Source organism: Molossus molossus, unplaced genomic scaffold (genome assembly GCF_014108415.1).
Source record: "Molossus molossus isolate mMolMol1 unplaced genomic scaffold, mMolMol1.p scaffold_m16_p_8, whole genome shotgun sequence".
Taxonomy (NCBI): Eukaryota; Metazoa; Chordata; class Mammalia; order Chiroptera; family Molossidae; genus Molossus; species Molossus molossus.
In genome coordinates, this window is record NW_023425402.1 from 35281105 (window position 1) to 35296839 (window position 15735).

General features: G+C 33.2%; 1 protein-coding gene across 6 annotated transcripts in view; it reads left to right on the forward strand.

Moving 5' to 3' along the window:
• Positions 1 to 15735, forward strand: part of FAM135A (family with sequence similarity 135 member A) — a 111435-nt gene that overhangs the window by 80602 nt on the left and 15098 nt on the right. For 4 of the 6 annotated variants that reach the window (XM_036248754.1, XM_036248755.1, XM_036248753.1 and 1 more), the window contains 8 exons: positions 1693 to 1766; positions 3084 to 3238; positions 3460 to 5815; positions 7300 to 7460; positions 9613 to 9704; positions 10212 to 10309; positions 12701 to 12852; positions 14854 to 14964. In XM_036248754.1, coding sequence (XP_036104647.1) covers positions 1693 to 1766; positions 3084 to 3238; positions 3460 to 5815; positions 7300 to 7460; positions 9613 to 9704; positions 10212 to 10309; positions 12701 to 12852; positions 14854 to 14964 — 3199 coding nt within the window. The remainder of the gene's footprint in view (positions 1 to 1692; positions 1767 to 3083; positions 3239 to 3459; positions 5816 to 7299; positions 7461 to 9612; positions 9705 to 10211; positions 10310 to 12700; positions 12853 to 14853; positions 14965 to 15735) is intronic. The other 2 variants (XM_036248758.1, XM_036248757.1) reach the window with 1 other exon arrangement.

The following is a 15735-nucleotide window of genomic DNA, read 5'->3' on the forward strand; positions in this document are numbered from 1 at the left end:
TTTTGCCCATTTCCTCACTCTTAGGGTTTTTATATAGTTTAAATAAAAGAATGGAAATAATGTACTTATTTAGCCCAGAGCCTGGTAGGTAAAATGCTGTCAAGAAATGATAATTATTGTAGGGATCAGGAAAGGTAAAGAAAAAAGGAAAAGCAAATAGCCGGTTTTGCAGGCAGCTGCAAGAATCCAGATGACTTCAGGCTGCATTTCTTCATATTTTATAGCCCTCTAGGAAATAGACCTCAGGCAGACAGGATCTTTCTCCTCACCTTCAGTGTTAGAGAGGGGAAAGAGGCAATTGGACATTTGAAAGTAAAGACACAAGTTGCATCCTTCTCATAGGTGCCTCATACCTTCCTCTCCCCACCTGCCTTGCTTGTCTTGTTCCTCTGAAGACCCAGTCTCATCGGCTTAGGGAAACAAATGTAGTAAGTCAGAAATTCAACTGGCCACATCTTGGTAACAAATAAAATATATCACCAATTCACTGTGTGTTTAAAACCAAAGAAACCTATATGATATTTCCCTTTAGAAAAGAAATGGAGATTAATATAATTTTAAGATGTAAAATAATTTCTCTTTTTCTGTACCTTCCTAGCATAACATTTTTCCATCTCCTTACTGTTGCTTTATATTGCTCCAATAGCTGACAGAGCCTTTTCTTACATAATTAGAAATGAAAGAATCAAAATACAAATATGATGGAAGAAATATTTAATTAGATTCAACCAGTACTTACCAAGTACTCGATTCTGTAAAATATCAAGATAAATATTTTGGGGGAGAACAAAAACCATCAAAATACAATTCCTACTCTAAGGAACATTACGCATTAGAAAGGAGACAATTCACATACGCATTTTTTTTTAATCCTCACCCCAGGATATTTTTCCATTTATCTTCAGATAGAGTTGGGAGGAGGGTAGGGGAGAGACACATCAATTGGTTGCCTCTCGCATGACCCCAAGCAGGGCTGAGGATGAACCAAAACCGAGGTACATGCCCTTGACCAAAATCGAACTCTCTACTCTTTGGTCCACAGGACAAAACTCTAACCACTGAGTCAAACCGGCCAGGGCACATATGCAGTTAAAGGAAAAATGTAGTGAATGTTTATAATGACAATTATAGTAGCTTATATTTATATACATTTTCCAGATTAAAAACTGCTTTCAAGTAGTTTGTTTTTATCTTACTTATTTTTTTTAAAAAAACCTTATATATAGAACAAGTATTAAACAGAATTGAAAATGAGTCATCCAAGGCTCAAAGGTGAAATGCCCAAAGTCACAATTCCAGTAAGTCAGTCAGTCAGTTCAGCTGGCATATGTTTAGATGCCTGGCATTTGGTATGGTGGAAATGCTCTCTGATTCTGTTATTTTTCCCGTACTCTGGGCACTATTTGTGGAGCTGGAGATGTAAGAGTGAATAAGACAAACAGATCCCTGTCTTCAGGGAAGATAAATGGTTGCTCTATAATGTACACCTGAATTTCTCATTCTACATTTTATTATTTCTTTATTTCATGCAGTACCAAAATACAGAGCTTTGGCAACATTGAGGAGGGAGATTAATTCTCACAGGAGTGGTTATAGAAGGCCTAATGAAGGGGTTTCTTTCCCTATCATCTCACGCCTGATTGAGTTTTTAAATGTGCCATGTTATTCATATTTCCTTTTGGAATTTTTCAGGTACGCAGATTTTCTGAGGCATTCTTTTGTTTTGAACATCCAAGAGAAGCTGTCGTTGCATACCAGGAACTTCAGTGAGTAGCATAAATCCAAAATTAAAATAATTTTATTTTCTTTTACATTAGATACCTATTTCAGAGTTTAGTGACAGAATATACAATATTTAAAATGAAGAAATTAGGAGAATTTGATCAGATAGACCCTATTTAATCAAACTGGGTTTAATCTTAGGAATTACTTTATGGAAGACTCGTATCTTATATAAAGAAGCATATTGCTTCTTTTTCCCTTCCCCCCATAATCAAATCTATAACCTTGGTAGTCCCATACAGCTCTGGCTCCAGCCTTCTATTTGGCCATCTTGTTTCATCTTTATTTCCAAAGGTCAGAATCTCTTACATTCATTATTATATATTACAGATTTTCATAAGTAGTCTGTCTGGCACTTCATTCTGTTAGTCTACTACTGAGTATATTTCATTTGATTTTCTTTGGCTTTAAAGAATATTTTGAGGACATTGTATTGAGCAAAAGAAGTTGGACATAAAAGAGCAGATACTGTATTCTATTTATATGAAGTTCTGGAACATGCAAAACTGAGGTGAAAATGGTCAGAACAGCAGTTGTCTTGTTAACTTGGCCTAGGAGTTTGGGAAAATGTGAGGGTACTTTCTGGGTAGATGGAAATAGTTTGCATTGTATATCTATTTGTCAAATGGCTAAGATTTGTATATTTTAATACATGTGTATTTACCTAAAAAAATAATTATAAATAATAATAGAATGTGGGGATAGGTAGTGAGTAGGGGTATAGTTAAAACAAGGAGGGCAAAATGTTAATAGTTGAAGCGGAGTGGTTGGATTTATTGTACCATTCTGTTTACTGTGATTTGTTTGAAATTTTCCATGAGAAAATGTTTTTTTAAAAACTCTTTGTACCAAAAAGTCATACACCTTGTTTTAAATAGCTGTTCATTGTATTCCTCAATCTGTGTTAAGTATAGCAATAGTAATGGAATTCATTTTTTTCAACACCACCATCGAAGCATTAGTAGGCATTTGTGTTTTCTCCTATATGCTGTTCTCAGCAAATTAGGAAGTTCGGACATCAACCATAGATAAGTTACTTTGAAATAACATTAAAAAGTATAGAAGAATATAATAGAAATTAAATAAGTTTTTAACAAACCATAAAATTATTGTCAACAAACTGTAATTTTCATTTTACCAATTTTTTTCTCTCTGAACAAGAAGCTCTTTCATAAGGAGGTTACATCTTGAGGAAGGAGCATAGGAATGGTGAGGGGAAGGGGAATGGGTTTAGGGTCTATAAAGTGGAATTAGGTGTAAATTTTTTTAAATTACAGTCTGACTTAAGAAATATTTTTCAGTGCTCAGAGTCATCTACAGATGTGCACCGCTATCAAAAATACTTCCTTCTGCAGTTCTCTTCCACCCCTACCTATTGAATGTAGTGAATTAGATGGAGATCTCAATTCATTACCTATAATCTTTGAAGATAGGTATTTAGATTCAGTTATTGAAGGTAAGTATAATCTAACTAAAATATATAAGCTGTTGTGTCATTTTCAGTAAATTCTTCCTAATATACATAAAACCATTCCCTAATGTAGGTCCATTTCTTTTCCCCTCCAGTTTTATTTATTTTTGAGGATATTAGAAAGTTATAGTCAGAAAAAATAGTCTTATTCATATGAGTTCTCACACCTTGTTTTAAACCTGAATCTTTTTTTCTTTGGATAAAAGACTTAGATGCACCCTGGATGGGAATTCAGAATCTTCAGAGATCAGAGTCCACTAGAATGGATAAATATGAGACTGAAGAAAGATCTATAGCTGGACTTTCTAGCCCAGAGGTGAAAGTCAGACCTGCTGGTGCCTCCAATTTTTGCTATACAGAAGTTGAAAAGCAACTAACAAAATCTCTAAAAGGAAAGAATGAAGAATCAAATAAATCCAAGGTTAAGGTCACTAAGCTCATGAAAACAATGAAATCTGAAAATACAAAAAAAATAATAAAACAGAACTCTAAGGATTCTGTGGTTTTGGTAGGCTACAGATGTTTGAAAAGTACAGCATCAAGTGATCTCTTTACATGCTTTGAAGGCAATCCTTCACATAGTCAGAAGGAAGGTCTGGATCCCACAGTATGTGGATATAATTTTGACCTAAAGACCTACATCAGACAGACAAGTCAAAAGGAAGCTAGCTATTTGCCAACTAATAGGACTGAACAAAAGTCTCCAGATATTGAAAATATGCAACCAGACCTGTTTGATCCTTTGAACTCTGGCAGCCTAAATCTTTGTGCAAATTTGTCCATTTCAGGTAAACTTGATATCTCCCAGGACGATAGTGAAATTACACAAGTGGAACTCAATGTGGCAACTAGAAGTTCATCAGACGATTGCCATGATCATCAAGCAATTCCATCTTCAGGAGCTAGAACAATAGAAGTAAATCCCTATAATAAAGATCTTTTCAGTGGAGAGAAAAAAACTGTTAAAATAGGTCCTTGGACAGAGGTTCAACAAGATGAAGTACTTGTGGATAGTTTACTACTACCCAATTTTGAGTCCTTAGAATCTAATGGTAAATCTAAATCTATAGACATAACACTTGAAAAGGAAGCTTTGCAGGAAACCAAGTGTCATTCTGTTGGGGAATCATTAGCTAAGTTAAGAAGTAATCAACCTGCTTCTTCTACAAAAGAATATCATGTTGTAGTAAGTGGAGATACAATTAAGTTACCAGATAGTAATGCCACATATGCCTCATCTAGATTTTCAGATTCAGGTGTTGAAAGTGAACCAAGTTCTTTTGCAACACATCCAAACCCCGATGTAGTGTTTGAAGTTGTGCAAGGGCAAAGTCCTTACAGTAATGAACGATTATTTCCTCAGCTTTTGATGAAAACTGATTATAATATAAAATTTTCATTAGGAAGTCATTGTACTGAGAGTACAAGTGCTTTAAGTGAAAAACAGTCATCTTTGACATCCATAAACTCTCTACCTTCTGATGATGAACTGTCACCTGATGAAAATTCTAAGAAATCTGTTGTACCTGAGTGCCATCTAAGTGATAGCAAAACTGTATTAAATCTAGGAACAATTGACTTGCCAAAATGTGATGCTAGTACAAAGTCAAATATTGTTTTACAACAGCAGAGTGTCATATTTTCAGGACATTTGGACAATGAAAATATAGCAATAAATTTCTTAGATTCAAGCACTAAAGACCCTTTACAAATTGTTTTTTCAGATGAAGATACTTCCAGTGATGTGAAAAGTAGTTGCAGCTCTAAACCTAACTTGGACACTATGTGTAAAGACTCCCAGAGTCCTGATAAATCTAATAACTCTGCAGGGACAGCAGTTACATTAAATTCAAAACTGGTTTGTGTAGGCTCCCCTTGTATTGTTTCAGGTTCCATTTCTACTAATGCAGAAGTTAGTGAAGATAGAACTGTGAAAAGAAAAAATGGAGATGCATTAGATCTCAAACAAATACATTCAGAAGCCCCTATGGTTAAAAGTGGAACTCATCTGGGTACAAGTGACCCATTTTCAACCAGTCCTGATATGGTAAAACAAGGGCTTGTGGAAAATTATTTTGGCTCTCAAAGCAGTACGGATATTTCTGACACATGTGCTATTAACTACGACAATTCAGTTAGCCCTCAGAAGGAAACTCCTGAAAAAGGAGTTAGTGATCTTCAGTGGGAACAGGGTAAAAAGGATGAGGAGGAAGAGCAGGATCAACAGCAGATGGTTCAAAATGGGTATTACGAAGAAACAGATTCAGCTTTGGATGGAACAGTAGATGTTCACTATACAAACAGAGATGCGCTAGAAGAAGAAAGACTTATAAAATCTGAAAAATTAAACAGTGAATTTCTGAGGGATGGTATAAATATGCCTGCTGTCTGTACTTCTGGTTGTTTGTCCTTCCCATCTGCACCACGAGAGTCTCCTTGTAGTGTTAAGTATTCTTCTAAAAGTAAATTTGATGCCATTACAAAGCAGCCAAGCAGCACTTCTTACAACTTCACTTCATCAGTTTCCTGGTATGAAAATTCACCAAAACCTCAAATACAAGCGTAAGTAATGGAGCACAATAACATTGTGCTAATAAATACAGAGAGAGAAACATATATTTTATATTATATTTTATAAATATATATATTTCTCTAGTAACGTATATATTTTATGTTCTCTAGTTTCTATAATACAAAAAAAAAAAAAGTGCTTCTTTGATTATCCATCTAAAACAGAGTAATAAACTCATACAGTTTGACAGACCTGTAGTTTTCCTGTATGATTGTCCTGTTCTATAAGCTAGATATTCCTGACAAAATTTTCCTTTGGTGGTTTTATGTTAGAAGTATGAAATAACTGCAGTTAAAACCCTTTTTTTATTAGTACCTTATTTTGGCCCCATTAACTCCCAGGCAAAAGTTAGGTTTTATAAGTGCATCTAGCAAATAAGGACGCTACTAGTTAATGAATAAGAGATTAGTAGAAACTTCCTAAACCTACCAGATCCAGATTGCCTCAGCTAAGTCAAGGTTTCTAGAATTGGGATTTCATGGACTAGGAAAAAATTCCAGAAAAATTTTAAGATGACAGGTTTAGTAGCCTGGTACTGGTTTTCAAAATATTCTACTACCTTACTCCAAATGGAGTTATAATCCCAGGAGTGAAAGGTCTGGGCATGTCTACAGTAGATTTTTTAAATCCCCAAATTATTCTAATTATACACATAATTAAAATCTATAGTGCCTAAAGCTAGTAAAACCAGGTAAGTGATAACAGCCTATTAGAGAATTATAGTGTGCTAGAAAGCCGAAGGTTATATCACCACCCGGGTACCTCAACTGTTCCTAAGTCATTAATGAGAAAAATGGTCTGTATGTCTTCACCTATTATATCCTACTCTCTTCAGCTTCTTGAGTTTTACTTTTATCAGTCCAAATGATTCAGTGTTAAAATAATGTTTGATGTTTGCAATCCCCAAGTTGAATAGTCACTCATTCCAAATGACTATATGTCACCAATTGTATTTACATCCCCCTCTGGTACTGCTCCTTGTTATTGGTATTTTTAGAGAAAAATACAATAGCTCAATCTAAATACTATAACTACCATTCTCACTGTTACACTTTGTAGAACAGCTCCTTCCCTTCTATTAATGTAAGATTAAAAAGGAGCAAAGAGGACAAGATTTGATTACAGGATAAGCATCAGATTGTCATCTTTCCAGTACTTCTCCCAAATTTTCTATGCATTTAATATAAAATTTTGTAGAAAGTGTTAACTCCACTCCTCCTATTCTCTTAGTTAATTTCAAGTTTAAAATAATATTTTAAGTTGTTTCATATTTAAAATAGTAGTTGTATTTGAACAGAGTATGTACTAAAAATAGTAAATAAATTATTCTCTGATTTCTAAATCATTTAGGTGATCCCACATAGTTTGATTATTTTAAAATTAAATAATTGCTGGGTTTCCTCTTCTCTGCAATTCCATAAATTCAGCAGAATGTCTTTTTGGTTCCAAAAACTAAATACAATATTTGCTTCAGCTTCCTTCAGGCAAAAGAAGAACTGAAGCAACTTAATCTCCCTGGGTTCATGTACAGTGATGCTCCTGTGCTGGCATCCTCAGTCCCGTACTTCAGCATGGAAGAAGAGGACAGTTCTGAAGAGGGAGTACATCTCATTGTCTGTGTGCATGGTTTAGATGGTAAGAAACGTCTGCTTATGTACCCAAAGCAACTCAGTTGTGTTTTCTTTTCCTAATAGATCTCATTTCATTTTATTTAATCTTTGAACTGAAAAAAAATTTTAATTGCTTAAATTAATTGAATTTTAATTAATTAATTCAATGTATTTAATTGTGCTAAGTATAATATTAGATTTACTTTTAAGTACATTTTATATGGAACTAACATCCATGTGCCAACATTTTATTTATTTTAACTCGGGATTTTTGTCTTCTCCCTTACTATGTGTGTGTGTTTTGTTTGATTTTCAGCTGTTACCTCATGACAACCATTTTGTCTCCCTTGATAGTCTTCCTAGTTCCCTTTTAGCTTGATGCTATTTAAACCTTATGGGCACCTCAGGACTAGAAAAGTCAATACTTTAAAATTAAAGATTCACTAATTAATTAGGGATTAATTTATATTCTAAATACTTGGCTTAGTGTTGTGGATTTGTGACAGCTATTTTGATTACTCAACAAACTTTTTTTTTCTTGATTAGGAATTATATTAGAATATGCCAACTATCTCTAGACTAGCAGGGTATTTATAATGTTATAATTGACAAAAGATTTTATGGATTAGAAAAGTGCTATAAACAGGTTTAAAATAGTAAATTCTTTTTTAAAAACTCACTCTCCAGAAATAAAATACCTCCAGTACTAACCTTTTCCACTCCAGTAAGAAAACTTTCAAAGAATTAGCCCCAAGGAAGACTTCGTGGTCCAGTAGAATTTCTGGAAAATTCTTATTTGAAATCTTCAAGAAAACATTATCCTTATATTATATAAAGTGTTGCAGAATAACCTAACCAGTGTGGCTCAGTGGATTGAGTGTTGTCCCATGGACTGAGAGGTCCCAGTTCAATTCCCTGTTAGGGCACATGCCCTGGTTGCAGGCTCAATCTCCAGTAGGGGGCATGCATGAGGCAGCCGATGGATGTTTCTCTCACATCGATGTTTCTATCTTTCTCTTCCTTTTCTCTCTAAAAAACTCAATAAAAACATATTTTTAAAAAAATTGTTTCAGGATAATAGGAAAAAAAAAAAAAGATGGGATACAGCTTATTTTGTTTCCTAAAGTTAACCTAACCTTGTTATCAAATCTGAAAAAGATATCACATCCATAACCCAAAAAACAGATCTGACATAAATATACTTAATAAAATTGTAACACCATTGCAGAAAAATAGTGGATTAATTTTTTAAATGTCCAAAAAACCCTCTAGCAAATAGGATTTAATTCCCAGAATGCAAATATAAATAAATGTAAAGAAATTTATTAACATACTGTATCAGCAAATCAAATAAGAAACTATTGATAAAATTCAATATTTATTCCCAGTTATGACAACTAAGCACCAAACTTGAAGCCTTAAATAGCACTATCTCTAGTTCATTAATGTGATTAAACATACGTATTTCCAGCCAGTGGGAAACATACTTAGTACTGAAACACTAGAGATGTTCCTTTTAAAATTAGGAATAAAACGGTTATCTTTGTCAGTGCATGAAATACCTAAAAGAGCATATATATATATATATATATATATATATGAAGGATAAAAATTCAGCAATTGATAAAGACGTTTATTAAGTAAACCAAAAGAATTAGCTAAAAAGCCACTAAACTAATTTTTAAAGATAATAACGATTTTTATATTTATATATTATTCATATTATAAATATTTTCTATTTCTAGATAACTTTTAAGTTAGTAATTAAAATAAACTATTCTAGATTATTTAAATGGATTTTTATTTCTATCCGTTTATACCAGTACCACCAAAGGAAAGTCAACGGATTAAACTAAATCTAACTAAAATACATTCAAGGTTTATTAAATGATCATCTAGAGTAGTGACGGTAAGGAATACCCTGGTCAGTCATTCACAGCTACTCTAGCCAGCAGTTAGTCTCCCCAAGTGAGTACTGACAGCTACATATATATACCATTAGGTGGGAAAGAATCAGTGTGAAACAAAACTGTTGAAAGGTATTGTCTGGTTAACGGAAATCAGCTTTGAGATAAAAATTGAGGACTCTGTTTTGTACACTATTTACAACTGACATAGTCATGCTGTTTACTTTATCTCATCCTTTAGATATAATTTTTATTTTCTTTATTTTCTAGGTAACAGTGCAGATCTGCGATTAGTAAAAACTTATATTGAACTTGGACTGCCTGGGGGAAGAATTGATTTTCTTATGTCTGAGAGAAATCAGGTACAATATCACAGTGTTTTAGTGGAAGCAAATAATTTTGTACTAGTTTCTACCTAAATATTTACTTCCTATAAAGTGCTTGTAGCAGTAGAAATAATTTTTCTAATTTCTATAAAATTTAACATTAATGCATATCTCCAGTAAGTAAAAATGATTCACAGTTCTATTTATGAGCTCTTCATGTGCAGAATTTCTAGATTTCACATTTCTGTGCAAATATTTCATTAATTAAATCATTATCAATAATATATTAAATGCTGGTAGTGGGATAAACAGTTAAACAACTAAATGAAGTAAGTATTGTTAAGAACATTGAACCTTTTTTCCTAGAAATTCACTCATTTTTGCTAATTTTAACACAGTAAATATTACATTCACCAAATTCTCTTAAAAAAACACTTGTTTTAACCATGCTTTAGTGCCTAAACTAAAAATAATGTTTATATTCAGTTTTTCAAGTGATTATACATATTCAGTATATAATGTGTCTGCTTTGCTTTTGTTTAGAATGATACTTTTGCTGATTTTGATAGCATGACTGACCGCCTTCTGGATGAGATAATACAATATATTCAGATATATAGTCTAACAGTCTCAAAAATAAGGTAACTTCTGTAATATTACACAACTATTTTTAAATCTCCATGAATTATAGAAAACCTAAAAAGAATTTGTGATAGTTTTTCTGTTCTATTCTGAATATAGGAGACCACAACTCAAATTAATTGAAAGAGAAAAGAAAAACTTAAAAGATTTTAGGGAAAAAACACATACTGTATGATTCTGTTTATATGAATTGCCCCAAATTAGCAAATCTATAGACAGAAGTAGATTATTGATTGCTTAGAGCTGGGGAAGATGGGAGATAGAGAGGTGATAGTAAAGGGTACAGAGTTACTTTTGAGGTGGTGAAAATGTTATAAAATGTCTTGTAGTAATGTCCACACAACTCTGAATACATTAAAAACCATTGAATTATACACTTTAAATGGGTGAATTGTGTGGTATGTAAATTATATCTCTAAAAAGCTGTTACCAAAAAGAAAGCTTTTAGGGAAATAGATATATATATATATAAACAAGTAAAGCAAATAAAAATATTTTCAAAGTTTTATGACTACTTTGTGAATTAGTTTTCCACAAGCAAGAGATGATGATTAAACCAATATGTCTTATTATTTAATCATATATTGTGGATATATATGGCGGGGGGGGGGGGAGTATTTGTATCTTCTAGTCCCTTAGGAATTAAATAAAAAGTCAAAACTTATCTTTGCCCTGGCCAGTTTGGCTCAGTGGTTGGAGCGTCAGCCCATAGACTAAAGTGTTGCAGGTTCGAATCTGATCAAGGGCACATACCTCTGTTGAGATTCAGTCCCTAGCCCCCTGGTCAGGGTCGTGCAGGAGGCAAGCGAGTTGATGTGTCTCTCTCGCATTGATCTTTCTCTCTCTTTCTCCCTCTCCCAACTCTCTCTGAAAATAGATGGAAAATTATCCTCAGATGAGGATTTAAAAAACAAAAACCTAATCTTCCTTCTTCAATATCCCAACCTTCATTCCTACTTTCATATCGCAACTAGATTAGAGGAAGAAGCTGGCTCTATATACTACAGACTTTTGTAGTTTGTTTCCAGTCTGAAATACAGAGTAGGGACTAGAAAAAGAGATAAACAAATATCTATTTGAAGTTCTTTAAAAAGCAGAATTCTGTTAAAATATAGAGAGAGATGCAGTATGTTGGGGGGAAGAGAAATTATTTTCTTGTTCTGAATTCATTTACAAATTTTTAAATACTCTTTGTTTACTAAATTTTCTACAGTAATCTTGTATTTTTATTCGTCTATTTTATGATGAGAAAAATAATGTATTTTAACATTTTTATTCATCTACAGAAGTGTTCCCTCTTTCAGATTAGATTGTCAGTTGTAATCAGATCCAAAATCCTGATCTGGTTGATTGAGGACTGTTACCATCATGAGTCTCATCCCACAGCTTTAGGCACATCAGTTTGGGAGGGAAGTTTGTCCTGAACTTCTCACTAGGTACATGTGTAAACTAGTGTTTAGACAGCTTTCATTTCTTTCATTGTTATTTGTCCCCAGGGATTCATATATCATCTATTATAAAATAATTGCTGCCCTGGCCAGTTTGGCTCAGCAGTTAGAGCGTCGGCCTGCGGTCCAGAGAGACCCAGGTTTGGTCCCCGCTAAGGGCATGTACCTCGGTTGCAGTTTGTCCCCGGCCCTGGTTGGTCGTGCGGGTGGCAGCCACTCAATGTGTCCCTTTCACGTCGATGTTTCTCTCTCTCTCTTCCTCTCTCTCCCTCCCACTCTATCTGAACAAAAAAATGGAAAAAAATGTCCTCGGATGAGGATAAAAATAATAATAATAATACTTGCTAAGCAAAAAGGCTTTTCTAAAACTATTCCTTAATAAAGGTGAAGTGCTTTATAAATATTATTATTTTGTTATGATCTTAGACTTATAGTAGAAAAATGCACATTTTACCTGTGCTTTGAAAGTAGTCAAAGAACTTTCCCACTTTTGAGTGTGGACCAGAGAATAAGAGAAACAGGTATATAATTTCTTGTTAGTCATATTTTATGGGTACAAATTCATTATTTTCTTTAAATTATTATTTCAGTAAATAATTGTTCATGTGCCTAAGGAGGCAGATTTATCATCTAGTCAATGTATTAGTACTTTTAAAATGTATTTATTTCAAAGCAATTATAAACTGTAACTAAAAATTTTTATAGAATACCTTGTTTCCATAGATTAAGCATTTAAATTACATAATAGGAACTTTCTACAACAGTCACATTTTTTTCCTTCGAAATGTAACATCTCATTTCAAAGTATCAAACCATAATTATAAAACATACTAGAAATTTTTAAATTCTCAGTATTTCACATCTATGTGTAGTGATATCACCTTGATATTTGTTTTTAAAACTAATATTCTCGTATAAATGTCATTTTTTTTTCTCTTAAAGCTTTATTGGACATTCCTTGGGCAATTTAATAATCCGTTCAGTGCTTACGAGGCCAAGGTTTAAATATTACCTCCACAAACTTCACACCTTTCTGTCTCTTTCTGGACCTCACCTCGGTACACTCTACAATAGCAGTGCTCTTGTTAATACAGGTAAAAAGTTCTATTGTTCAGTATGAAAAATATGGCATGGGGAGAAAATTTAAGTCAAATTTAATATTTTCTTGTGTTTATTTTAGAGCCAACTTGTCACAAACATGGAAATTAATGAAACAAAAATGTAGCTGTTTTCTGTTTCATCATGCCCATGAAATAAGCTGATAAGTCATTTCTGAAAAATGAATATTATATTGAGATGATATTTGTAAAAAGTCACTAGAGCATTTTGGGGTTTTTTTAGTGAACCAAATGTTTTCAGTAAATGTTTACCTAATAAAGAGGTTATTCTGTTGTTCCATTAGTTGAACAGATAACACATAAATGTCTAAATGTAATATATTATAAAGTTATAAAATACTTTATATAGGATGTTAACTCTGATTTCAGTTTGATAACAAAGGGGTGTTATGAGGAAATAAATTCTAAAATTTTTAAAGAAATTAAAATGAAAGAGCCCACTTATATTTGAAAAGATATTCTCACTAAGAAAGATCTCATTCTTGATTTGCCTTATATTTGGCTTTATTTTCCCTTAGGTTTTTTTAAAATGGTTTTTATAATTTAGTCAGTTGATTCCCATTGAGAGGATAAATTATATTTTATTTTGATTTTGTTTTTGTGTTTTCATTGAGCCTTAAAATTCTTATTTTCATTTTCTCTTTTACGTCTTTCACTGACCAAAAAGAAAAAGCAAATAATTTTCTTTTGTATCTTATTTCAAATGGTGGTTTTCAAAATATAGCTAGTTCTATGTTTTTACAGTTTGAAAAAGAGGATATGAGAAAAATGAAATTCATAAATTAAAAAAGTAGAACCCAATATGAATATGATGCAGTACTTTGAATTTCTTCTTCACTAAACTTTCCTGAGATATGCTTGCAGTGATCAGATTTAATCAATTAAAGGTTTTTTCATATCTTCTCCTGTTCCCTTCAATAATATTAGAAGCACCAAAAGTGGAAATGAATATTCCTCAATCTTGAAAACCAGTTCCAGAATGATTAGGGTTTCACATAGGGAAGATGCATTTAAATATGGGTAACTGATGATATAAAGAAATACAATTAAATATGAAAGTCAAATTATATTCAACTGTTGCTAGAAAACATTAACCAAGTCCTCATTCTAAGAGTTGATCCTTATATATAATCAGTCTACCATAACTTAACTGTAATTATCTATAGTGTAAAGACTCAGTGCTTAGGTGTTTAGATCTACTACTGTGTTTGAGTTTTATCTCCCTCTGCTTCTTTGTAACTTGAGCAAAGATTTTCCAAAGGTACAATTTTCCCAGATTCATTCTTCATAGACCAGCAGTTCTCAACCTGTGGGTCACGACCCCTTGGGTGTCGAACGACCCTTTCACAGGGGTCACCTAAGACATAACAGTAGCAAAATTATAGTTATGAAGTAGCAACAAAAATAATTTTATAGTTAGGGGTCACCACAACATGAGGAACTGTATTAAAGAGTCATGGCATTAGGAAGGTTGAGAACCACTGTCATAGACCATTATCTATTTTATTACTGATTGAGAAAGAAATAGCAAGCCCTCTTTTAACCACCATTAACCCGTAGTTAACCTATATGTATATGTGTATTATTTATATTTTATCACAAAATGGAAATATTTTGTAAATGTTTTAATTAGGCCTGGCCAGTGTGGCTCAGTGGTTGAGCGTCAACCCATGCACCAAGAAGTCGCCAGTTCGATTCCTGGTCAGGGCACATGCCCAGGTTGTGGGCCTGATCCCCAGTAGGGGGTGTGTAGGAGGTGGTCAATCGATGTTCTTTCTCATCAGTGTTTCTCTCCTCCCTTCCTCTTTCTCTGAAATCAATAAAGAAAAAAAAAGTTATAAATAAATGTATTAGCCAACAAAATGCTAATTTGGAAGATGTCTTTTTTTTAAACAAAATATATATTAAAATTAATAACCTTGGTATATGTTACCATATATTTCCAGTTATACTCACATATCATTTATAACTCTCTAGGTCTGTGGTTTATGCAGAAATGGAAAAAATCAGGTTCTCTTTTGCAATTGACATGTCGAGATCATTCAGACCCTCGCCAAACTTTCTTATACAAGCTTAGTAATAAAGCAGGTAAGTATATAGTAACAGTTTTTAAAACATTCACTTGCAAGTTTTTTTAAAATAAGCCTTTAGCAAGTAAATTATCTATACATGTCTTTCTGGTAATTAAAAAGTATTAGTCAATTGTAATTTTTCAGTATAAGCAATTGATAGCATGGTTTAATTTTTTCACATGATTGTATTTATCTTAGTCAGATTTTGAAATAGGCCTCTGCATATGCTAGTCGTCCTATCCCTCTAGCTATACCTACCCCAACCTTCAATCCTTGATATAAGCTGACACATAATATTCTACTTTCCTATTCTGAGGCTGTCAAAACATTTCTGGAAAATGTCAGTAGTTACTATTAATAGTTATTTCTTCTTCACATTCTCACCACTAACAGGTCTTGTTATTCATCTGTTAATAGTTGATTATTAAATGTATTCCCCATCTTGCATATATTTTCTAAGCTTTTACAGCCTGAGGTCCCCAACTACTTTTCTGCATTTCTCATTCTGTAAATGACCTTACCTCTGACCTTACCACATCTCTCTGACTCATCCTCACACTAATGTCTTCCCAGTACATTCTTTCCAGAGTCCTTTGAAATCTCCATTTGAGGTGAATAGACTGCCCTCATCTTTATCTTCTTCATAGAATGTTATCTTCTCTCCCTTCTGAAAGTGAAGACATAACTGAAACCTAGATATTACCCCTCTTCACCCCCATCTCCCCACTCCTCTCTGTTGAACAGAGGTTGGCAAACTTTTTCTCTGAAGGGCCAGATAGTAAATATT